The sequence below is a fragment of the Chelonoidis abingdonii genome, chromosome 21 (assembly GCF_003597395.2).
Source record: "Chelonoidis abingdonii isolate Lonesome George chromosome 21, CheloAbing_2.0, whole genome shotgun sequence".
NCBI lineage: Eukaryota > Metazoa > Chordata > Testudines > Testudinidae > Chelonoidis > Chelonoidis abingdonii.
The window spans coordinates 2840474-2866524 of record NC_133789.1 but is presented as its reverse complement, the minus strand read 5'-3'; the positions used below and the strand labels follow the sequence as shown (position 1 = coordinate 2866524).

Here is a 26051-nt window from a genome sequence, read left to right as displayed (position 1 = left end):
CCTGAACAAGTCTGCTCCAAGGGAGAGGAGGCTCCCCAAAGTCCTGACTGGCTTTGTGGGGAGCAGTTCCAGAGCATTGCCCGGGGACTCCGTGACAAGCACACAAGAACGATACTTGTCCAACACAACTCTGAAATCCTCTCTAACAAACTCCAGGCTTCAGCTTTGCTGGTGAGGATTTGGGGAGGTGTGTGTGTGTGTGTGTGGGGGAATCAAGGGGTCTTGGCCTGTTGTGCAAAATGCTTAAAGTATTGGAACAGCATTTACCTCACCCCATGCCAGGGGCTGCGATCTCTGCTCAACGGGAGAATTGCTCCCATTGGTCACCGAGGAAAAGCATCTCAAGGGCTGCTGCAGTTATGAACTCTTTGGCTTTGCAGACCCAGTGTTATAAAGGAAGGTGCTTGTCAACCCCCCCCCCCCATGGTCTCCCTGCCCTTTGCGGGTGCCCCCTGCATTCCACAAGGGATTACCTCCGATTTGCCCCTTTGATCCAACACGATTTGTTTGTTAATTTTACAGCACCAGAGAGGTACAGACACATTCCAGGCCAATCAGACCTGGGTCTCTGCCCCAGCGACTTGTCCAAACATGGATTCAGTGAAGTCACTGTCAGGGCTGTCTGTGCCATGCCAGTGTCAGGCTGGATAATTCACTGCAGGGAAGAAGCAACAAGGACATCATTTGCATGTTGCTTTTATATAAGGCACCAAATATTGGCAAGTGCCACTGACCCCATTCAGACCTGTTGCCTAGAGGCAGCAGATGGGGTTGAGGCCTCTTCGCCTCGGGTGATTCAGTGCGTCCAAGCAGTTAGTCTAAACCAAGACAATGAGGTGGACCTTAGTGAAAAGCAGCACAGCTACCAGTGAGGACAATACCTTCTTGAAACAACAAATAGTAGTGTCACTGAGCAAAACTGGTGTAAAAATCCTTTATTACAGAAATACAAGAATGGCAGTTAGAACATCAGGATGTTACAAACACAGAAAATATTTACAGAGACAAACACTCAAGCAATCCCACTCAGCACCTTGGAACTGGCTCTAGGAAAAACACATTGAACATCAGCCCTTCAGAGAAACAGTGGGCAAATCCTCCAGGGGATGCCTTTTCGGGGAAGAGGAACAAGACACACTTCCCAGCTCCTTCTGCGTGGGAACCTGGATTACATAAACCCTGCCCATTAGATGTCTGTGGCAACTGGCTTCAAGCTGGTATCCTGGTCAGCACGATTCCAGGCACGCAGACCTGACAAGATAATGGGTGGCGTAAGCAGGCCTGACAGAGAAACTGCACTCACGTTCCACAGCTGAGCACTGGAGAAATTAGTGGGAAGCCCCTTGTCACTAGGACTAAACTTGTTTCAGACGTGTGAGGAGGCAGTCAGCTAATATCCCTACCTGGGACATCAGCAGCACAGGAACCTAATGGCCAGTCTGCCATGGGGGCACTGGAACGACCACGTTCCTTCTCAATGTTAAGGATTTTCTTTGGCCGTAGCCAGTACTGAAGGCACCTCCACAGCCCTGCGCTGTGCTCCCTCGTCATCAATGCTCCCGCTCCACCAAGGTCGCTTGCTCCCTCAGCACTGGGCTCAAGCACCCAACGGGCAGTTGATGTTACAGTTTATTCCTGGGGACAAAGGGCTCTTACCTGAGAAGCGACTGCAGGGCTGAACACAATGGAGGCGGGAACACAGAGTGTGGAATGGGCACAGCCTGAGCTGCACACATCATCTTCTCAGGGCAAGTTGTCCAAATCGGACTTAAGTGGCACAGCTGAAAACTCTGAAGGTGGCAAAATGTTGGCCACTAAAAGAGCAAAGTGAGGCTTGGACTGAACTGACAGATTGTGAAGGCGTGAGAAGGGTAAAACCAAGAAAACCTCCCTCTGACCAAGAGGTCTCACCTCACTTTGCAGCTTGTATTTTTGAATCTCTTGTGGTTGTTCAGCCTAGAGACTTGCAGTAAAACATTTCTACAGCTTCTTTAAGGCAATCAAAAGAGGAGGGAGCATACATGAAGGGATAAGGTATTTGGTGGGCTTAAAAGTCTGCTTCTGCACTAAAATGACCATGAAAGGCCAGGGAAATTAGCTCCTCCAGCTAACTGGCCACAGGATTCTCACCCACTAACTGTACATGCTTGATTCTTGCTGGAGAGGGTCTTGTTCCAACAAATGGAAATCGTCTAACTCGGGTGTGTGCGGGGGAATGAGATCAGCACTCACATGCAGTGGTACATTTCTGGGCAAGCACTAATTATTCAATAAAACAATTTCCTGGACCTGAGACCTGCAATTCTCTGGGGAGAATCAACAGCACCTGCTGAGAGCTCTGCTCCAAGAACGAGTTTGTAAATCAAGAAGGACAGCAGCACTTTAAAATCTTCATATTAAAACTCAAAACATCTCCTCCTCCTCGGACTCTTCCAGGTACTGAATGGGCTTTCGAGCACGGCCAGGCCTCGTGCAGGGAGCAGGCGCCACTGGGCTGTCCAAGTCAGATTCTAAGTCAATATGAAAACTCTCGTCTTCCACCTTGGATTTCTGGGGAAGAAAACAAACGGGTATGTAGCATCTGACACCTCTCTAGTCACTGGGCCAGAGCCAGGGCCAAGGAGTCCCCAGAGCACGTCGGCTATACAAGGATGCTGCCCTTTGCACTCCTCTGGTCCCAGGGCTGGCGCCTAGGCTCATGCCCGGGACCAAAACTGCATTTTGGGATTGATGCGGCTTAGCAGCATCCCAAATGCAGCTGCTTTCCTCTGGCCACATGCCCCAAGGCCAGCAGCAGGCAGAGGTGTGACATGGGGCTCCTACAGCCCCGTCCCACTAGAATGACTGAAGTTACACTCGATGCCCCAGAATGAGTGCTTGCCTTCTTCAAACCAGGCATGGCGGGGGGCACCTCTCTGTGCCTCGTGCAGGGCACAATACGAACCTTAACTGTAAACGACTTTGGAGGCTTTGACCCCAAATCAGAATCTGAATCCGAGTCTGAGGCTGGCTTCCTTTTGGCGGTGGTTTTCTTCCCCTTGGCGGGAGCCGGCTTCTTAGGGGCTGCTGTGTCAATGCTGGAGTCTGAACTTCCTGCCTTGGCTGTTGCTGTCTTGGAGGACTTGGGTGCTGCCTTTTTCTTGGCTAGAACATCCACGATGGAAGGCTGCATATCTGAAACAGCAACAGCTGCAGTTAAGCCTTTGGGTTAGTTACTTGCTTCCTGCGAGTTTCATTTCCAGCAGAAACATGGTGATGTCACACGCCCTCGTTTCTCTGCTTGGTTCCCTCATGCACAGGACAGACATGCAGGGACCTCTATGAAGCCTTCTCTTTCTTGCTTCCAAATCCAGCTGCTCACCCTAAAAGCACGTGACTCAGGCTCTAGGCTCTCACGCGGCGTGAAGCAGAGATGGAAAGAGCACACAGTAGTATGCCCAGAAATGGAATTTTTCCTTAAAAATGACAGTGACTAAAGAGGCCTTTTGCCATAAACTCCAGATCCTTTTCAAAATCATTAAAAGCTCAAGTCAACACCCTGGCCTCTAAATGGCAAATACCTGGGCTCACCATTGTTTCCACATACATCAGTAATCAGAACCAAACAACCGTAGTGATTTTCTGTAGCTCTGAAAGACTGAACTTCACCTACCCTTAGTGGCACTGGTGGTTTTCTTGCCCGCAGCAGGTCTTCTGGGTGCAGCTTTTCCTGGCTTACCAAGAGGGGCAGAGACAGAAGGAGCTGCAGAAGTTTGACTCAGATTTTCATACTCAGTATCCTGGATTTGAACTTGAGTAAATAAAATCAACAGCGAATTCAAGGCCCAGGCTCTTACTATTTCAGTCTGACTGTAAATACAAGACTGGAAATGTGACAAAGTGGGGCTGTTCTTAATGTTTCCTCTGAATACTGTGTGGGGGCCTCAGTTTCTGGCCGACCTTCTGTCTCCTGGCAACTAATGGCCAGGCCCTTCCCCCCTGCAAGGGGATGCTAAAGGTGTGGGAGAACAAAGAGGTCTGGTGACCTCCTGGCCCGGGAAAGGAACTCAGCAGAGAAGGAGGGGCTGGAGGGGGGCTCAGTTTGGGGCTGGCTGGGGACGGGAAGTGAGGGCAGATGGGGTTGTCTGGCTTGCTGGGCCCCAGAATGGACCCGGCTGAGGGGTCCGGTTCTCTGTATCTACAAGCTCTGTTTTAGACCGTGGTCCTGTCAGCTAATAAACCCCTGTTTTACTGGCTGGCTGAGAGTCACGTCTGACTGTGCAGTGGGGGTGCAGGACCCTCTGGTTTCCCCAGGATCCCGCCTGGGGGGACTTGCTGTGGGAAGTGCACGGAGGGGCAGAGGATGCTGAATGCTCCAAGGAGAGACCCAGGAGGTGAAGCTGTGTGAACTTCTTGCCCTGGAGACAGTCTGCTCCAAGGGAGAGGAGGCTCCCCAAAGTCCTGCCTGGCTTTGTGGGGAGCAGTTCCAGAGCATCACCCGGGGACCCTATGACAGGAATGAGCTAATTTCTGATCCACTCAAACTGTAAAAACGAGATCCACTTTCAGGTCTGGCTTAATCATGATGTCGATTTGACCTGCAGAGCCAGACTAGAATAAAGCAGCTCACTGTGGCCAGCTCTCCTGACTTCCTAATAACATCTCACAATGAGGAGATTTTTCAGTTTGTTATAACCTTCTGCTTTGTCCGTGTCTAGCACGTATCGAAACATCGCAGGGTGCCCGCACGCTTTCAACCAGTCTAGGGTATTAGGGCAACCAAAGATCTCATTCAGGGCATATACTTACTACAGATAGCACTTTGCACCTGCTGGGGTTTCGATTCTTCTTTAGCTGCCTTTTCACTGGCTTTCCTAGAACACAATCCCACAACATATTTTTGAACTCATGTATTAAACAATTCATCCACAAAGAAAAAATGTAGCTTCCTATCCAATATAAACCACTGAGCATAATTCAGCAAACCCCAGCTCTAGCCACTGTATACAGAAAGATCCTCACTTGGGGGGCCCCCTGGCCTTGGGAGCAGACGTCCCCGGTGAGTTTGCTTCTGAGACAATATCCTCATCGCTGACCTCCTGAGACTGAGGATTCCCATCTGCGTCAGTGAGATCTGAATCCGAATCCAATGTGTAATTGGTTTTTGCTAACAAAATGAAAGAGACACAATTCATCTGTTAACTGTACAATTCATCAGACCTCTTTATGGGTTTTGTTGCATGTATCTCAATGATCTGTGTCATATTTTACCTACAGATGTTGAAGGTTGCGCCTATGAGAGAATCCAGTGTAATGGGCACAGATCTGGGCTTGCTAACCAACAAAAGAGCTGATTTTATAAAATAGTTATGCAGCAGTTAAACTAAATAGCCACATTTCTTGGGTTACTCAAGATTACTACCCCTTCACTTTTGCCCCACTACACCAAAGGTGTGACCAATAGAGCTGCGACGTGTGACTGAATAATAGAATTAACTAGTTCTTGTGTATAGCACAATAAATGATCAGCTTAAAAATGATGACTTGCTGGGATCATCTGACTGTGGGGCCTCTATAATTGGTGTAGCCAAGTCTTACGGATTCAAGTCCCATTTCACCCTTCATTAAGTGTTCACTTTGGTCCATGTGGCATTGCTCACCTGCTGTCTGGCGAATCGGTCTCTCTCTGGGAGGGGCCACCTCACTATCACACTCTGAATCAGATTCTGAGTCAGACCAGGGATTTCGTTTCTTCTCTTTCTTTATTGGCTTGAATGGCAAAGTGGACTGTTTCTTAGTACCTGAAAGAGTTGGATGTGCACAGAGGTATCAGCTAATCTACGTGTGCACTGTGCACTCAGAAGTCCAAGTTAAAGTCAGCGGTAAAGCACCTAACAAAGCAGGTTCTGGCTTAAACACAGGAGACACATTCTGGTCATGCCTCCAAACAATGATCATTTCCCACATCCCTCACCTAATTCTTTTGAGCATTCTGGTCCCAGATTCCACCTCTCATTCCCAGACATGTTCATACAACCAAATTCAGAACCGCCCTCATTTTCCACTGAAGGGATTACATGTACAAAATATTTACCTTGCTCAGTTTTAAATTTCTTTACTAATCTTTGTTTAAGATTTGCAGGTTTCTTATCTTCTGACGAGTTTCCTTCTTGATCCTCCTCAAGTTCCGTTTTTTCAGTCTAAAGATACAAAGAGATGAGAGAGCTCTGCCTGGTTCTTCCATATTTAAAATGGCTGAATACAGATAAAAGAGATTAGCATTTTTACTGGGATGAACTAGCAGTTTAAAATACCACATTACAGTACATGAAGCAATAAACTGCTGGTTTGGTTTGGAGCAGCCAAAGCAAATCAGGTGTGATCATTCTCAAAAGCAGATGAGTTTGCTAAACAGCAAGAGCCAACCATTAAATACAGAAAAACATTGCCCTGCCCATTTGCCAGAGCTTTGCTGCCTTTTTATGTCCCAGTGGCATCCCAGGAAGGGTGTGGGGGGATGCAGAGCTGAGCAGGGTGTGTTTAAAAACAGAGTGCAGGTTAGCTGGAACATCTGTTTGAGGGAACAGGCTGTGTGGGAAGGAGCCATGAGATTAGCTGCAGGGCAAACAAAAGGTGAGGGGATAATTTGTTTTTGTAGGTGATGATTGGCTGAATTGTATAACTACAAGTAGCCACAGGGAAAGGTCGAATCTGGTTTAAATGAACAATGTACAGCATAGGCAAAACTCTGCCCTGGACTCTAATATCCACAGCAATGATACACTGAGTGACCAGAAATAATGTCACTGGAAACGCAAATGCCAGTTTGAAGAGGTGAACTTGCCTGCAGCACTTTGTCTCTTACAGGGTTCCTATTCAGTGGAATACACCAGTTCGAACATGTCTTTCAGTGATTCCAGGGACAGGTTCTATTCTCTGCTGGCCTGGAGAGCATCATCCAAGCTTACCCCATAACTCTGCACAGAAGCGTAGCAGGCATCTGCTGTGCAGGGTCATGTTCACCTACCCAAAATTGCAATTTCAAAGGGAAGGCTGGATGAAGAAGGATCCCAACTAAGAGTGCTTTCAAGTGTTTTGTTTTACCTTTATTTTCTTTTTAGTCTTCTTCTCCGCATCTGCCTTCATCTCAGCAGTTACTCGAGGGATAACTCTTCTGCCATGTGGCGAGGGCAAAACTTCAGCCAGTTGCAGCTTCTTCACCTTCAGTTTCCCCCCTTTCCCTTTGACAGCTTTGCCAGCTCTCCCACCCAGCTCATCCTGTTTTTCTCTGGCTTCCACAACCTGCAGAGGTGATTGTAAAAAAACAACCAGTGAGCTGAAGGAAAATATGCCTGTTCTACCATGAAAAACAACCCTTTGCAGATACTCGGTGAATGACTCTAATGACTCTATGGTGCATTTCCTATCATCTGATGAGGTGAAGCTTCCACAGACCTGTCTATTTGCAAGGTACTATTTAAGCCACAGCTGCAGTTCCAGTTACTACTCGGAGAATAGAAGGAATTGGTAAAAAAGTACAGCAGAGCAACCAGAACTGAAATGGACAAAGGCCAGGTCAGTACAAAGCTGCACAAGTATTGATTACGATCTGGACATAGTCTGACCACTCAGGCTCATCGTCCTGTCTGCAGTATCCTCTTCCAACAAGCTCTCTGCTCCAGGCCTTCCCTGACTACTTCATAGTTCTGGCATTCCCTCACCTGTCCCAAAGTCCCATCTCATCTCATTGCCTTCCAACAGCCACTGTTCCTGGCTGGACTCTCTAATGGTTCCAGCTCTGCCCCAGGGCAGGGACACCCTGTCCCACCCAGCAAGATGGATAAGGCTGGGGCCTACACCTCTGCTAGGGGGAGATCAGGCTCATATGGCACATTCAAGTTATATTCTTTAGGTTTCTGTGATGGAAACAAAGCAGATCAAGATCTCATAGCTGTCTACACTGAACATCTACATACCTCAAGTTCTTCAATAAAGGCAGCCAGGTCTTCCTTCCACAGATCTGAGGGACTCTTACGTTTTAGATTTTCCAGCTCCGTTTCCTAGAATGAGCCAATCAGAAAACATTAGTTGCTCATTTGAATTTAAACACCACTTCACTTTCTAGCTTTAGAAGAACACAACCAACCAACATACTTTGTTATCTCTCTGTTTGCAGAGCTCATCTTTCTTCTCTTTAGTCAGGTACCAGAGAGGCATATTTAGCAGGTAGTTGAAGTCTGGGCCAGAGGCAGCAGCAGATTCGTTATCCTGGTCATTGTCACTCTCTTCCTCTTCTGCACCCTACAGAGAGATTTAGAACCTCAACTTCTATAAATACGTTTCCATAGAAAGAGGAGGACTGTGCTCTGAGACAACTTTTTCAGCTGGACCTAGACTATGGAACTCAGTGCCACAAGAAACAAGAATGAAAGAGGCCTCACCTTCAGAACTAAATACAAAACTCGTATTTGGTTTACCTTTCCCAAAAAGGACCCCATGCACTAACAAACGGGCAATTTAAACCTATATGCTAGAAAGGAACAGCACATTTGCTAGTTATTTCTGTTTTTTAAATCCTTAGGAGGTCTTCAGATACTAGACAGATTGATTTGGAAAAGAGAAGTTGATAGAAAAGTTACCTTCTGCTGAGATTCTTTCCAGGCCTTCACAGGATCAGATTCATACCCTCTCTGGATAAGGACCTGAATTAACTCCTTCTTGGGCTTGTTTTCTGTAAACAGACATTTCAGTTACTGAAACCCTGAAGTTCGTGTTTCACTGGCTGAGAATGGGCATGACATTTACCATTTACTGGTGACCCAGGAAATCGTAAAGCTGGGACAAGATCGTGGGCCAGCACTGATGGCATAGATAAGAGTCACAGACTAGCTCAGCGTGATTGTAACAGCTCAGCATCCCACAGGACCCTACGAAATAGTCTCTCCATCCTTACTGCAAACATTACCACAAAGGAACCACAGAGTAACACGTGAAATGAGCCAGCAGCTGTACTAAAATGTAGAGGCCTGGCTGATCAAGAAGTGTTGTCAGGCTGCCAAATTGCTACAATGCTCATTAAGGACACCTGCCTGAAGACTTTGCATATTTGTATTTGGTGCATTTCAGGGAAGGAGAAAATAATTTAACAAGGTTGGTTCTAGATACAAACTCTGAAGCATTGCTCTTTAGGAAAATGCATCTATGTACATCTTCAGTGGATTTGGTTACGTGCACACACTAAAGTACATCCTTTTGGATAGAGATGGCAAAGGTGATTGAGGTTTGAATTTGGGAGACCCGGAAGAGCTGTTTTCTGTTCCTAGCTCATGATTCTTCCAAATGCTGTTACATTTGGAATCCTGGGGAGTTGCAAGTCCAGTCAGAACATAACATTGAACTTCAGCATGGAAATACAGGAAAAAAAACTTGGGCTCAAGAATCATCTGCTCCAATTAGAAACAGAAAAGCAAATATTACCACTTCCACTCATGCTCAATTTTAATCCAACTAGGTCAGAAGTTGGTGGGCTGTTTTTGCTAAACAATTGCTGGAAAATCTTTCAACCTCTGAACAGAATAAACAATCCAAAAGTTATGTAATATCCTATTCTGAGTACTGCATACTGGAATCCTCTGTTTGGTAAGACTAAGCAGACTGAAGCGGCTTCCTGTGGCATTTCATCAAAAAGGGAGGATAGCTCCGACATGAGTTATTAAAGGCAAATTGAACAGATAAGAGCCCTCAGGAGAGCACTGAGCCTGTCTACTGGCTTGAAAAAGGACATTTGACTAGAACCCAAAGCCATCACAGAGACTACATACCGATCACTATTATGCCCTCAATTTTCTCCAGGATGAAGCGAGCCTGGTTGTTGAGTTTTGCAGACTCTGCACCCAGCATTCCTGTAAGCCACTCTTTTCTCAAACTATAATACTGGAGTCGGAGGTCAAAGAATTCTCTGAGAATATCCAGAGGAGTCTCATACTTCTTGAGAAAGCCTACAGAGTCAAAGAGAACCTGGGGCAGAGGACAAAGTCTTAGTTATGACTGGAAGGTGACATGCAAAACTACTGAATTACGCTGAGGGGCACATTTGTCTTATAATTAACATGCAAATCAAAACAGCTGTCATTTTACACACTACGCCAGCTTGCACGCAGGCCTATCAAGGATGACCTAGGTATACTTAATCCTGCCTCACCGTACGGGATAGACTAGATCAGTGGTTTTCAAACTGCGGGTCACGACCCAGTACTGGGTTGCAGAATGTAAGGCACTGGGTTGCAACGGCTCCGGTCAGCACTACCAACTGGGCCATTAAAAGTCCCGTTGGCGGTGCTGCCCAGCTAAGACAGGCAAATTCCTAACTATTCTGACACCGTGCTGCATCCTGGAAATGGCCAGCGGCAGGTCTGGTTCCTAAGTGGGGGGGCCACAGTGCTCCATCTGCTGCCCCCACCCAGAGCACCAGCTTGGCCAATGGGAGCTGGGGGAGCCCTCACCCCAACCCTCTGCCCCAGACCTGAGCCCCTCCCACACCCCAAGCCCCTCCCCCCCAGCTCCATTGGGTTGCGGGCATCAACAATTTTCTTCAACTGAGTCACCAGAAAAAAAAGTTTGAAAACTACTAGACTAGATAACCTTTGAGGTCCCTCTCAGCCCAACTGTTCTGTTTCTGTGTAAGTCACCAACCAGGAGAGGCAGTTTTAGGATTTCAAAGCTCCTAGAAAAATGCTACAGGCCCATTGGGCTGTTTGAAGGTTAAAACTTTGCCCTTTGGGATCTAACTGTTGCATCATGACATTACATTGTCACTCTCATCATGTAATGCTAATGTCAGTGCTGGCATTGTTACAGTGTGGGAGCCTCCAGTGGATTATACAATATGTTAGGATCACCTCTAGTAGGACAACCAAATCCACACCCCCTTACGCTGCCCCAGATATCCCAGGGTACACCCTGACTTTCCAAAGATACACGTCTACCCAGATATAACGCTGTCCTTGGGAGCCAAAAAATCTTACTGTGTTATAGGTGAATCCGCAGTATATTGAACTTGCTTTGATCTGCCGGAGTGCATGGCCCCACCCACCCGGAGCGCTGCTTTATTGCGTTGTATCCAAATTTGTGTTATATTGTTTCACGTTACATCAGGGTAGAGGTGTATTTATGGAATGGCACTTTAAGATAGCAACATAAGAGCAAGGTAGAAAAGTGAAGTAAATGGGTTCCATCTGGAAGGATATTTTTGCTGTCAGTCTCTTTCGTGTCTTCATTCAAAAATGCTACAAGCATTTGTGATTAAATTAGATTTTTCAGTTAAACTCCTTTAAATCAGAGACTCCTAGTGATAATCTGATTACAGAGAGCTGGCACGTACCATGGAGTTACATGTGAGATTTGTTTGGAGTTTGAAGACCTTATGCAGCCCAGCTGCCTCTGCCTCAGCCAGTTTTTGTTCACTCATCTTCACTATAAACTTGACCGTGGTGTCTGTGTGATATTCTCGATAGTCCGTTATTAGTGGTGGAGTCTTCTCAGTGCCATTCAACATGGGCTCCAGCACCTGCTCTTTGTAGGTCTGAGGAAAGAATTAAAACAAGTCAACTGTACATTCTCCCAGGCAGCAAAGCTGTGAACACTAACCATCCCTTTTTTGTTTTATGGGACAAAAGATACTTTCCTGGGGACAATTTAGCATTTCCTACCTGTGTCCATGTTCTGATTGGAAGCTCTGAGATCTCAATGGTTGTTGAATCCAGGATAGACACTTCCCCATTTATCAGGTATTGATTTGGTCCCAGTTCATCTATTGTACCCTTGAAGTTCTTGTAACTAGGAAGCTAAATAGTAAAGAATACTGGGTTCAACTTATACTTTGATAAATGTGCCAATATTTGGTGGATAATCTTAAGATTGAGCTGTAACTGATTTCCTAATGGATCTACTTACCATTGGCAAGGGCTCTTCTCCATCCATCAGGAGGCGAATATTATTCACAACTTCTCGGATATCAAAGTTGGGGATCCTAGAGGACCAGCCAGTGCCAATACCTTCTGCTCCGTTTATCAGTACCAGAGGAATGATAGGCATGTACCACTCTGGCTCTACGCGCTGGTTGTCATCATACAGGAACCTCAGAATACTGTCATCCGTTGCAGGGAAGATCAACCGCGCCAATGAACTAGAAAGGACGACGAGAGAATTTGGGCCTAAGTTCTTGTGTTTAGAAAATAGGAACGACCAAATGAGTAATTCCAGAACTTCAGACCAAATGTAGAAGATCTGTACAAAATTCAGAAATCCTGGAAAGATTTCATGTTCCATGGGGTACCTTGCATCAAAGCAAGAATCATGTATGAACTCAAGGAACACATTTACAACAGTGTAACAGAAGGCGTTACAGGGTCAGAGAGACAACTGCACCTCCACAAGGACACTACGCTTAACTCTACAAGCACAGCCTCATTTCTTAACTGCTCCTCAGTTCTTGTTCCTCTCTCCTGCTCTCATCCTTGTTTCATCTCACTCCTCTCTACTGTGCGAGAAAGCAATAGCAAAGTGTAACTGATCTGAATCCAAATAAGTGTGATTCCAAGTCTCACTTGGATGCTGACACATAACAAAAGGGATAGTAGTAAAAGCAGGAAGTGTTCGGGTAGCAAGAACAGGCTCTGATGTCAGAGCTAAAAAAGGAATGTCTTCTGATCACTGGTCAGCAAGCACCTAGAATGAGACAATCTTCAAATGCAGCCATCTAAGTCAAGCCAAATGCTAATCTGACAAGCCATTACTACTGACCTGAGCATTGTGAAGATGTATCGAGGGCTGGCAGAGTCTTTTCCACCATGCAGCCTGGTACCGAACTGACCAATTGGCTGTAGCAGGTTGAGGTTATTGCTTCCCACAAAGTTCTGAGCCAAATTAATAATGGTCATCATCAGTGATGCCTGCAATGAAAACATAAATTGAAACCGTACAGTGCAAAATTGAAAAGGACAGAGTCGCATGATCAAGTCATCCAAAGCACAGGGAAAGGCAGGACTAGGATGGAAGGTGAGTGTGGCAGAGTCAAGCCAATAAGAATGGAAACTGATGAAACAAGATATCTGATTCCCACTATCAAAACTTAAATCTCAGATCCTTAGGAACAGACATTCCTTTATTCTGTCCCAAGTTGAGGAGGCAGAGGAAACTTCCTGGATTGCCCTGTAACATTTATCAAACCCCCTCACTCATTCTATGAATGGCTGTTTAATCCCCACCTTGCCCAACAGGAAAGCAGGATGGACATCTTCCTCTGTGGCTAGCACCAGTACACCTCACCATTGATCAGCTGCAAGGCACTCAGGCTGAAATTCTCAAAGCCATCTAGGGGATTTTCAGTGCCCAATTCTCATTCACTTTAATGACAATTAGGCATGTTTGAAAAAAAATCTCAGCCTACATGTATCACTTTTACAACACACTTGGTTGTCACTAGCCCAGTTTATGGAGGCAGCACTTGACAGAATACCCAAGCAGGGTGGACTGATCCAACAACCTAGGGTTAAATTCAGAGTGTAACGCACAAAAACCAAGCAAACTAACTTGTATCCATTCTGTTTGGGAGTTTTACCTCCACTATTTCCTCCCTGTGCTAGGAGTTTCTTGAGTATGGAGTCAAGAGTTTTCCCCTCAACACTGTACAGGGTAAGTTCTTACCTCACCGTGATGGTAGGAGGACATCTCAGCTACAGAACCAGCCAACTGGGCAACCTTCACTTCTCGCTTGTCATTTCTTTTGAAACACGTGAACAGAACCTTCCTTTGACCGGGTTTCAAACCTTTATTGGGAAAATGACATTTGCCTTAGTGATCATTACAATACTGTGCAATTAAAGTGCCTTTCAGCTAAGGCCCCCAAAGTTATTTATGCACTTACACCCCCTAAGAGGTGGGTATTAGTCATCATTTTATAGCAGGAAAGACAGACAGACTGGCCCACGGATATAAAAAAAAAATCAGCTGCCGATCTGAGAACAGAACCCAGAACTCCCGACTCTCAGTCTTGAACTCAAGCCAACAGACTATATATTGCTTCCCTTATAGGCATGCAGGCATTCAAATACTAAGTTCTTGGCAGAACATACTAAAAATCCTACCATCTAAGAGTAACTTACCATCAACTAGGGAAGGAATGGATCTCTCATTATCGGAGTTTGAGAACAGGACCAGCTCTTTGTGAATGAAGTCATTGTATGTCAGATAACTAGTGGATTTCCCATATACAAAATCCTAAAGACAAAAAAAGATTTAAAGTTGCCTTAAAGAGCTCGTACCCACATCTTCTGTCATAGCAAGATGGCCTTGATACAATGAAAGTCTGTTTTATATAGCTAGTTGAATCCAGCTGTAGTGCTGCCATTTTCAAAAGCTTCCTGCCATCACTATAAAAATGAAATTCCACTGCCCACAATCCAGTTTCATTTACCACTTCTCTATTTATAAATCTATTCCCAGGTTAAGTGTTCTATGTCAAATCAACTTAATCACTGGTCAGTTGACAATGAGTCTACACAAACCAGCTGAGAGGAGTGGGCAGGAAGACGCTGATCTGTAGCATCCTGCAAACATCTCCTACTGGCCGACTCCCTGAATCTATATTATACACTGTTCTAATATACCAAAATGAAACTGCACTCAGCCCTGGGGAAAGGGAAAGACAGGAAAACTGCGTTCCTCAATGTATTTAAAACCATTCACCTCTGGCAGACCATGTAGCTTCCGTTGTCTTCTGCCTTCCATGAAATTAGTCAGCCATTCCTTCCGTTCATCAATCTTCTTCTTGCTAAAGGCCTGTAAATTCACAAAATGAAGAGTCAAGTTTAAGACCATCTCTACTCAGCCTCCCCGCAGGGGACTACTCTTGTCAATGAAAGCAGTATGCAGGAGGGCGTGAACCAGAAGAACAAAGCCCAGCACGTGCTAAACAGGCTGGCTTAACAGCATAGTAAATGCAATAATTTACTCTTAATCCTAACCAAAACCTTGATGGCATAAATAAGAACACAGAAAATATCATATTGCCTCTGTATAAATCCATGGTACGCCCACATCTTGAATACCATGTGCAGATCTGGTCGCCCCATCTCAAAAAAATATATTGGAATTGGAAAAGGTACAGAAAAGAGCAAAAAAATGATTAGGGATATGGAACAGCTTCCATGTGAGAAGAGATTAATAATGAGGAACTTTTCAGCTTGGAAAAAAGACTAAGGGGGGATATGATAGAGGTCTATAAAATCATGACTGGCGTGGAGCAAGTTAACAAGGAAGTGTTAACAAAGATACTTTGTCTCACGCGCAAAGGCCTCAGACCATGTTAACAGAAAATACCACAGCACACTAAGTAACAGACTACTAAAAGTAGTAACAAGTCAGTAATTCATTCAGGTATTCCTAGTTACCAGGGTGATCGCAGCATCATCTTCCGGACCAGAATACTTGAAGCCAATTCGATGTCTTGCCATATCTGCAAAGTACTCTTTAGCCTCTTTTGATGTGCTGGTACCCAAACCTGCAGAGCCAATACCAGTGAGTCCAAATAACATCCTGCACAAATTAAGCTACAGTTTAAAGAAATATTTCAAGAAGTCTTTAACCTCCGTGGTATATCCTGTAAACTTTTGATGACCTGCTGCAATGGCTTTATGAAAACAAACTACCTTTGAAATGCAAGGTACTTGTGCACAAATGTAAGGTATCATGAAATCCACGAGTTAAACAGAAGGTCACCACACACAGAAAAGTTCTACATTCAGTCTATCAATGACTTCCACAAATGCCAAAAGCTATTATTGCAGGCTGAAGCTAATTTCTGATCAGGCGGCTGTGTTCTGCATCAGGCAACTGGCATGAAAAGATTCTGGAATCAGAATTCAGCATGCACTGCCATCAGTAGAGCCGAAGGACATGGATCTCACTTCCAAATCTCTACTGGCTCTGCACTGTGGACAGCCAGAATAAATCCAGTGAACTAAGCAGATAGGACTGACACTTGGAGAATGGATACCTGTAGGATCATGGTTGCATTTGTAGAGGTGTTTTTCTGAACAAACAGACTGACACCCCATTTAACATAGGTTTTTAGGTGCTCCCCTTTGCACATCTTCAGAGTGGTTTATTATGCTATATTAGAGCACTTACATTTCACTCATGTATATATTTATGTGTTAATGAGAGTGCTCTTACTTGGCCTCCGAGCACTACCACACAGGGTTTATGACAAACCTTTGTAGTATTTGGTTTTCCAGGATTTGTGATTTGGAGTATTGTTTTTCCACTCTTCAAACTCAGGAATGCTATAGAATGAAAACTCCTCCTTGTTTTTTGAAACCTAGAGGGAATGAAAATTATGATTGTGAAACCACCTGTAGCTCCAGACTAACACTTTCCTCAACTTGTTTAGATTACTATCTAGGAAGCCTTTTACCTTTATGATGGGAGTAATAAATTCCTCCAGAAAACGGTGCCTTAGAAGAGATGGCCAGTTGTGATGGATGAAGTTAATCAACAAGCCTTTGATATGGGAACCATCTTGATCCTGAAACAGTTTTTTCAGAAGGCAGATTTTAACCAGAGGCATGCTGGAAAGCGAGTGCTCCTCAGCTTAGCAGTATACCATCCAATCCTTGGGAGATGCTTAGCACCCTCAACTCCCAATGACTCTCAGCATTTCCCGGGATCCGGCTCATGGAAACCAACCTGTGTGACTATTTGGACAGCAGACTATGATTTCCAGATTTTAGCCTGGAACTTAACCAAGAAATGGGGAAAATCCTGAAGGACCATTCTTGGCCACAGAGGGCATCCGGGTGCTAGTCTCTTTCCAGACTTCCCAATCTGCCTGGCACAGAGCTCAGCACTACAGAGCAGCAGCAGAGGGTGGAGATATTTCCCACTGCTTTATTTTGTTTCATGTTATGAGAAGGAAGTATGGTGGTCCCAGTACAAAGTGGAAACTGTTAAGAGTGTGTGATAAGAACGCATGGATAACCAGTCAGGTAAAACAGTGCTCAGAGGAGCAATGCAGATCCACCCTGCTTTATCTGCTAGCCATATTTTCTCTTGTAATTTTTCTGATTTTAGAAATATTGATCTTTAAGTGAACCTAACCTGATCTGTCATAATCATAATTTTTCCATAGCGAAGGGTCTTCAGCGATTCTTGATCGTCATAGTTCTTCTTATACTGCAAACCCACAATCTTGATGATATTGTTGATTTCAGCATTTTCCATTATCTGAAAAAAGATTGCATCAAACAAGGACTTATTTTCCAGGACACACGTAGTAGTTCATGTAATTCAAAAAAACGAAGGAAAAGGCTCTGGGTCAGGCAGGACCTGCTGACTGTGCTTTGTTTTCTCATGGAGTCTCTTTCCTCTGTTTTGAAATGTACTATTGTTCAAACTGATGTCTAGCGCTTGAATTACTCTAAGAGGTTTCAAACAGATTTCACACTCCAGATCACAGCTACTATCCCTTAGGCAAAGCACTAGATAGGACTCACTTTCTAAATCTGTCAATGCCGCTCCTTAATCTGCAAGATAGGCTGATGGTGAGAATAGCCTCAAATATTTATTTAAGATGCCATTACTATAGTTACATTACACTAGGTTTCCAACTAGAGTGTAATAGTCTCAGCTCAGAGCATATTTCACTACACTTAAAGCATGCCATGTCTCTAGAAAGTAATTGTTTCCAAAGGCATTCCCACAAACCTGTTTATGAGAGGCTTCTCGTACGTTGAGCATTTTTCCACGAAGGGGGAATACTCCATATCTGTCTCTCCCAACCACTCCCAGACCAGAAACAGCCAGTGTTTTGGCTGAGTCTCCTTCTGTCAGGATAAGCGTACAGTCTGTGGAATTCTTACTACCTAGAAAAGCAATTCATTCCTCATCAACATTTTGATTCAAAAAGTCAACTCAGCATTTATATACTTTTAGGAAACGTGCTATCTGTGGAATGAGTAATTTTAACACGTACATTGATTTAGTTGGACAGCAGTTGGCACTTGTTGCCAAAGTCAATGATTTCAAGAAGAGAAAATTTAAGATAAACTACATTTCACACAATTTTTCTGTTCTCAGTTTAAATAATTTCCTGTAGATGACATGACTGGACAGGAAACAATTTTTCTTTTTTGTTTGTGATAAGGCCTTTGCTACTGTGCTTGAATGAGATGACTGTGCTTAGAAATGGTCTAAAACATTTACCAGCATCATTGGCATCATCCAGTTTAGGAATTCCCTTAATCCTGGTGTGTTTCACAGCTGAGCACTTCTTGTTCAGCTGGTTCTGAGCTTTAAACTTTACCCAGTTTAGGATACTTTCCACAATACCACAGCTGACTGCCTGCAATACAGAAGAGCCAATTGTGGAAGTTGTCTTAACCATGGCATGTTATATCCTTTTCACTGTTTAAACTGAAATTAGTTCATATGTACAATATTCACCACATTCAATTTAAGAGGCAATTTCACAGATGCCTCTAGCTGGCATTTAATTGCTGCACCTCAATACTTACACCTTTGATAAATTTTTCACTCAGTTTGCAAGTTGAGCCAAAGTTCTTTGCCTGCAGAGTCATATTTTCCTTAGTCTGAGAGTCAAAGGTTGGGTTCTCAATCAAGGAGTTCACAAAAACCCACATGTGGTTCTTCACCTGTAATTAAATTTAACCATCATGACAAACTCATACAAACGCATCTCATTCTAGTAGTGTCACTCCCAGCTGCTTCCTGAAATGATATGCCAGCTTACACACTGAAATGTAGAATCTGCCCAACTACCAATCGGCAAAGAATTTTTTTTTAAAAATATTACTAGATGTCTAGGATTGAACAGAATTAAAGGGCATTTTCACAGCAGTACCAGTTAAGATTAGAGTAGGTCAGACAGCCAGTGAACACTCATGCTTGATTTTATATTGTTAGGATTGTCAAGAAAATCACTGGCTGTTTTGCTACACAGATATTCTCCCAGCAAGTCATTTTCCTAGTGCAGTTCAATTCTAACTGGGCCCACTAAAACTGAAATACATTGTATACACTGTGCACCCTCCACTGCCCTAAACACATTATTGTGTTCTGACTCCAGAGGGTGTCAGCCAAAGCTATTTTTCCCAGGTGCTGAATAAAGGGCAGACAGCTGACTAAAACTGGAAACTCTGACTTCAATATTTAATGCACTTTACCTGCAGTATTTCCTAATTAGTTAAAAAAAAGTATCAGTGATCAAATGAATGTAACAAACAGTATCCTAGATTGTTGGTTCAGTTCACAGTACAGTTTGGTTTTCCATCATGCATATCGTGAGATTGTACCTGAAATGGCTTCACTCCAACTCCACCTTTGTTCTTCTTCTTCACAACTTCAATGAGTTTATTTACAATCTGGTCAGCTACATAGTCAACATGCCTGCCACCCTAGAGAGAAAGGACCAAATATGAGCTCAAGCTTGAGGGAAAGGGTGAAACTATTTGGTATGTTTTAGTTATCAGCCATAAGCATTACAACTACATATAGCCTTTGCATATTAGGCAAACTAACGATTTTTCACTGATTATATACATGAAAAATGCCAAGATAGACAACAAAATTAGTAACAAAGCCCACCATTAGCTAGTCTAAATGTGGTAAAGGAAAGTTACCTTTGTGGTGGCGATGCTGTTGACAAAGCTAACTTGCTGGAAGCCTTTTTCACTTAAAGTTAAACACACCTCCCAGCGATTATTTGCCTCCTCATGGATAACTTTAAGTGCATTACCAGTTTCATCTACTTTGTCCTTCACGTAGAGGTCCACATAACTACGGAATCCTTTCACCTGCAGAGAGAAATGCAGGCAGCTTGTTGACAACAGGTTCAAATGCTCCTGCTCAGAGTACATGGAAGAGTCACCCATGAACTCCATTCCCACATTGCATAATATTTTTAAGTTTTTGCATTATCTAGAAAAAAATCTCACAGCTTAAGTGGAAGGGAAACCTATAGGAATTAATGTTTTTGGAACAGTCACTCACGGGCAGCCTCTTTCCATTTAGGAAGACTTTGACATCTTTTGTGCACCCAGCAATATCATATGCTCTTCGCGACATCAGTGCCACAATGTCCTTGTCCAGACTTGTCATTTTAAACTTAGACAGATCAGGCTGGAAAGTGATACATGTATAATCTTCTCCATCAAAGTATTTCAGTTTCATTTCACCAGCCTTTCCCATATTGTCCGTCCAGGTCTGGGAAAGAAAACTTTGATAAGATGCAAATTTCAAATACATGAGGAGCTAGCTCAATTTTTTAAAATGTAGATAAACTTAGTAATAAACTAACAATTGAGGGAAAAACTCCCTTATATGCTGAACATTAGTTTTTTGGTTTTTTTTTCTGGTCCATTTATTCTTACTCTAATAGCTGATTTGGGATTTTCAGACAATAGTTAATTAAATGTACAGGTCAGTACAGTGACTGACTGTAGGCCAAATGTACCCCAGTTGTAACACCTGGATCTAAATAATATAAATTGCACCCACATATTATGGGAGCAAATTGAAGACAAGTGTTCATAAATCGACCCCTCTGGAATTACATCCTACTGAAATAAGCAACTGACGCCATGCAGATCATCCATACCTGCTTAAATAGTTTCTTGTACTCACGACATGCAGTTTCCACTGTAAATTTGGTACTGAATATGTTGCATAATTTGGCCCCATAACCATTTCGACCACCTGGAATTATAAAGCAATGATCTTTGTGTTGTTACTTTTATGATAAACCCTTTAAAAAGTGTAGAGTGTTTTAATAGGAATTCAGGCACTTTGGTATGACCAAAATGTGGGATAGAACACAAAGCTGTCCTGTGCACCTGGTATGTAACCCTAAGGCTGGTTCATTGGAATATTGATCCTTCATAGGGATTTGGCCTTTTCCGCATCACAGTACATTATCTGCTGGAAAGCGGGGCACTGGGATACCCTTCCTTTAATGTGGCTCTGGAGCTCAATTTTTAGTACTGATCATAGGCAGCGGGTCTCTGATAAATTTGGAGCCCCCCATTTCTACATTAGCAAGAATGTGGAGCACTCTACTCTAGCGGTTTTCAATCTTTTTTCATTTGTGGATTTCAAATGGAGGCGTGGACTCCTTTGGAAATCTTAAGACAGTCTGCAGACCCACAGAGGCTCATGCACCACACGTTGAGAACCATTGCTCTATTTCAGTGGTCCCTAACCTTTTTCGTCTGGCGGGCGTCAGACAAAGGACTGGGGCGGCAGTCGAGCATCCGCCAAAATGCCGCTGAATTTCGGCAGATGCTTGACCATCGGCCAGGATGCGGGCGCATTTAGATGCGCCCGTGGGCACCGTGTTGGGGATCCTGCTCTATTCAAATTATTTTTGAATGTTGTCTGAAAGGAGTTTCCCACTCTTCTTCCTCCAATTATTATTATGTTTTTTGATCCTCTTTTCTACCCTGTCCCTATTGATGAGAAAGAAATCCACGGCTTTCTGGGTAGCAGCAGTGACAATGACAACGATGCTGTGTTTTAGAGCCCTTGTGTGATGAAGTGGGACTGTTCTTAATGTTTCCTCTGAATACTGTAGAGGCGCCTCAGTTTCCCCTGTGCATTTCTTAAGTCTCTAGGTGGTGGGATAAGAGGGTGTAATTGTTGCAGAGCAAAGGGCCAGTGTACGGAAATGGCCGACACTGTCTCCTGGCAACTGATGGCCTGGGCCCTTGCCCCCTGCAAGGTGATAGCTAAAGGTGCTGGAGAACAAAGAAATCAGGTGACCTGCTGGCCTGGGAAAGGGACAAAGCCCAGAGGAAGAGGGGCTGGAGAGTGAGTCAGTTTAGAGCTGGCTGGGGACATGGACTGAAGTGCAGACGTAAGTGTCTGGCCCACTGCCCCCCAGAATGGACCCGCCTGAGGGGTCCTGTTCTCTGTACCTACAAGTTCTGTTTTAGACCATGTTCCTGTCATCTAATAAACCTCTGTTTTACTGGCTGGCTAAGAGTCACGTCTGACTGCGAAGTGGGGGTGCAGGACCCTGTGGCTTCCCAAGGACCCCACCTGGGCGGACTCACTGTGGGAAGCGCACAGAGGGGCAGAGGATGCTGAATGCTCCAAGGTCAGACGCAGGAAAGTGGAAGCCATGTGAACTTCTTGCCCTGAAGACAGTCTGCTCAGAGAGAGACTTCACTATAGTCCTGACTGGCTTTGTAGGGAGCAGTTCCAGAGCATCGCCCAGGGACTCCGTGACACCTTGCTACAGAAGAATGGTGGCTCTGCTCACTGGAAGAGTGCCTACCATAACTGAACATTCAGAACCCTCTGAAAAGGACTCCCAGCAGAAACTTAGCTTGTGGTTCAGTGACACTTAAGGACGTGTGAGTTTCACTGCTGCTCAGAACAAGCCTCCAATAACTAAATCTGGATGGCTTTTGATCCTCTGCTGCCAACTCTTGTTCACACACACTTGGGTAGTTCAGTGATCAGGCTGCACAAAAAATATTTCCCCACCTAATATATGGAATTTCTGACAGTCTCCTACCTGTGACTTTCTTTTCATCATCATCATAATTGCTGGAGGTTAATAGCTGCCCAAAGATAAGAGCAGGTACATACACCTTTTCCACTTTATGTTCTACAACAGGAATACCTTTCCCATTGTTCCATACACTGATTGTATTATTTTCCCTGGAAAGAAAAAAATTTTCCTGTAAAAGTGAAATTGACTGAACTGTTTTACTTGTGGAATGAAAAATGTCATATGAAGTCTTTCAAATCCCTTTGGTAGCTCATTTGTTCATAAAGGGCTCTAAAACAAAGAGCTTTTTATTTGCCATTGTTCTGTACCACTCCCCGTTCTTAGATGTTTGAAATAAACTCATTTTTTCAATGACAGAGAAACACCAAGCTTCGGATTCTAGTAGTGTAGATTGGTCAAGTCATTTTTAAAAGTCTGTTTCAAAATACTCTTTGAAGGCAATACTAACATAGGTCAGATTTCTGGGCCGAAATCAGTTGGCAATATACATTTAAATTCTCTTAATTTATAGCTACTACTTTTACTTTACTACTAAGTCTTAGGAAAATTGCCAAATGCCTTAAGGGCCAAATTTGACCTACCCTAAACTTTTATCTAGTGTGAAATATTCTTTGGATTCAAAGTATCTAATCTATATTTTTAATTACATCTCCTGCTAAGGGAAAAAAGCCACCATTTTGGCAGAAGCAAAGTTTCTGTTCAGCAACTGCAGAAACAGTCGGCAGAGGGAGCACAAGTAAACTAAATCCCAGTAGTTTCAGATGTGCAGACACAGTAGATGACATTAAACATGCCAAATATATGTGCTCTGTGAGAAAAAGGTGTGTGTGTGTGAAATATATTGAAAAGGGCAAAATAGGTAGAGAATAAAGGATAAAAGCAGAGAATTTACCTGAAATCACCACTTTGTGGGAGAACCAGATTAGGGAAAACACAAGCTTTCACAGTTTGTTGATATTTGAAGAGCTGGAGAGTTACATTTAGTCTAAGTGGGTGAGCTACAACACTGTTTCTCAATCTTTTTTATACCAGGGACTGGCTTGCTGCCTTCCTAACCTGTGTCAGGGAGATCTCAGGGACCAGCACCAGTCAGGTCAGTCACTGAGAAACAATGGGCTACAACATATAGCTCTCTTTACTTATGCCACTCTAATAGAACAGCATCGGAAGGAGAAAATCCTTGAGTCCCTGAATGCTGAGATACTTTCCCCATATTGGCACCTGAGGAGATGGGAAACCATTGAAAAATTAAATAAGACTTACGGATCAATTGTAATTTTAATGCAGGACATGTTTTTATCCCTCTGCTTGTTGTCTGCAGCATTGACTAAAATGGAGAAAGGATTTTAAATTTACCAAATTACATTCACAGATGAGACACAAATTTGAGCTGCTTATAACAAAATTAAACCCAGAGTATTCAAGAGAACAAAATACACCTCTACCTCGACATAACGTGACCCGATATAACATGAATGTGGATATAACGCGGTAAAGCAGTGCTCTGGGAGGGTGGAGCTGTGCACTCCAGTAGATCAAAGCAAGTTTGATATAACGCGGTTTCACCTATAACGTGGTAAGATTTTTTGGCTCCTGAGGACAGCATTATATCTGAGTAAAGATGTACACAAATTCAGGAAGAGAAGCTACTGAAAATCAGGTTGGGCGTTACAGATTTTCCATGTTAAAGAGGCAGTTTTCAACTGAGTCACGCTAAGAGTACAAAGCGGCATTCTTTCAAAAGACAGCTTTCAAGACCTCCAAATTTAGAAACACTATTTTAAATTACTATCATACATTACACTCATTTTTACCCAACACAATTATATTGTTTATCAAACTATTCAATGGATATTATTTGATCAACTTCAGAGCTGGTCAAATGATGCAAAAGTTATGAAAATTTTGGTTATGGATTCTTATTTAACACATATAGCATCCACAATTTGTTTTCAGTGGAATAAATTGCTAGCAACTGAACTGTCATCTCTCAACTTACCTAGGATTTCATCAAAGATTTTATACAACCCAGGGACAAAAGTCACATCTCTGCAGCTGATGCCCTCATCTTCATCATAAACCCACATTTGCTGAAAATAAAGTTAAGAAACACAGTCTTCACTGATTTCCTGATCTGCAGTTATATACCAAAACCAGATTGTTCTCCAACTGTGCTTAAAATGTTAATTATCAGAGGGGTAGCGGTGTTAGTCTGGATCTGTAAAAAGCAACAAGAGTCCTGTGGCACCTTACAGACTCACAGAAGTACTGCGTCTGACGAAGTGGATATTCACCCACGAAAGCTCATGCGCCAACATGCCTGTTAGTCTATAAGGTGCCACGGGACTCTTCGTTGCTTTTAAAATGTTGATGATTTTCCATTTATGTCCAGGTATTAAGTAGCACTGAACAGGCTCTGTTTGCTACTGGGATTTCTTTCCAGTGTCCAGGCAGCATCAGGCCCATGCAAGCAGACGGCCTGCACCGATCCCTTGATATCAGCACTGAAAGCCACGGAGAAAGGTCACGGCGCATTGAGGTGAGCACCACGTGCCCATTGCCAGCCAGGCTCCCCGAGCCAGGGGCTTTATGGTTCACAGCCCAGGGGAGAGCGGGCGATGGCGCCACAGATCCTGTCCCGGGGAGCGTGCGGCGGCCCCGGCTCTGTGCTGAGCCCCAGGGGCTCGGCGCTGCACAACAGAGGTGACGCTCGGGCCCGTTCCTGGTACCTGCGTGACGAACTCCACGGAGCCGATGTAGGTGTCGGGCCGGAGCAGGATGTGCTCCAGCTGCGTCTTCTTCTGGTAGATTCTCTCCACCGACAACCGCTTCCCGGCCGCCGCCGCCGGCCGCCCCTGGCCGACCTTGGGGTTCTCGTGCACGGGCTGCGGGGGGACAGAGAGAAGCGCCGCCGCGGGCGTTAGCCGGAGCCGGGCACAGCCGGCCAGGGGGAGGGGCGCGGGGCTCCCCCGACCCACCCACCCACCCTCAGCGGCGACAGGGACTCGTCCAGCTCCATGGCGGGGCCCGATTCGCTTCAGTCCCGGTAGCCCGGCTCGATCGGTCCCGCGCGCTCCCACAGAAAGTCCGTTAACGTCTGAGCCCGAGGAGCCCTTCAAACCTCCGTCCAGCCCGCCCAAAGCCCTCGGCCAATCAGCTCGCAGAGCTCCGTCCCTCCCCACCAATCGCCGCTCGGGCTGCGTGCAAGCGGGGGGAGGGGAGAGGAGCGGGCACCACCCACCAATCACAAGAAGCCGGCCCGGCTCAAACCAGCCATTCACACGCCGAGGAAGAAGGAGAGAGGCGTGGAGGTTTTCAAACTTCACCAATCAGCTGGGACATTCAAGTGACTGGCAGGCAGTTGAACCAATAACAATGAAACAGGCTAAGTCTCCGGCCTCATAGGCATCGGGTCAAAGATCAGGCTCAACCTTTGACCCCTCCCAGCTTCCCATGAACAGCTGTTGTGAGGGGCTCCCAC

The 26051-nt window shown here is 44.5% G+C and overlaps 1 protein-coding gene across 1 annotated transcript; it reads right to left on the bottom strand.

The window, feature by feature from the left end:
- Positions 1 to 920: 920 nt before the first annotated feature.
- On the bottom strand, positions 921 to 25699 carry TOP2A (DNA topoisomerase II alpha). Its single transcript, XM_032788952.2, has 35 exons — positions 25557 to 25699; positions 25300 to 25455; positions 24570 to 24660; positions 23834 to 23897; positions 22574 to 22719; positions 20654 to 20751; positions 20047 to 20259; positions 19677 to 19850; positions 19350 to 19451; positions 18552 to 18689; positions 18241 to 18379; positions 17743 to 17900; positions 17137 to 17262; positions 16454 to 16564; positions 16252 to 16357; positions 15429 to 15538; positions 14725 to 14817; positions 14142 to 14256; positions 13684 to 13805; positions 12781 to 12929; positions 11932 to 12163; positions 11688 to 11822; positions 11360 to 11560; positions 9801 to 9996; positions 8619 to 8710; positions 8134 to 8280; positions 7956 to 8039; positions 7084 to 7281; positions 6074 to 6179; positions 5640 to 5780; positions 5002 to 5146; positions 4789 to 4853; positions 3653 to 3790; positions 2945 to 3174; positions 921 to 2550 (listed from the first exon to the last, which is right to left on the bottom strand). The coding sequence occupies exons 1-35, from the start codon at positions 25587 to 25589 to the stop codon at positions 2404 to 2406; spliced, it is 4701 nt and encodes a 1566-aa protein (XP_032644843.1). The 5' UTR covers positions 25590 to 25699; the 3' UTR covers positions 921 to 2403.
- Positions 25700 to 26051: the final 352 nt, after the last annotated feature.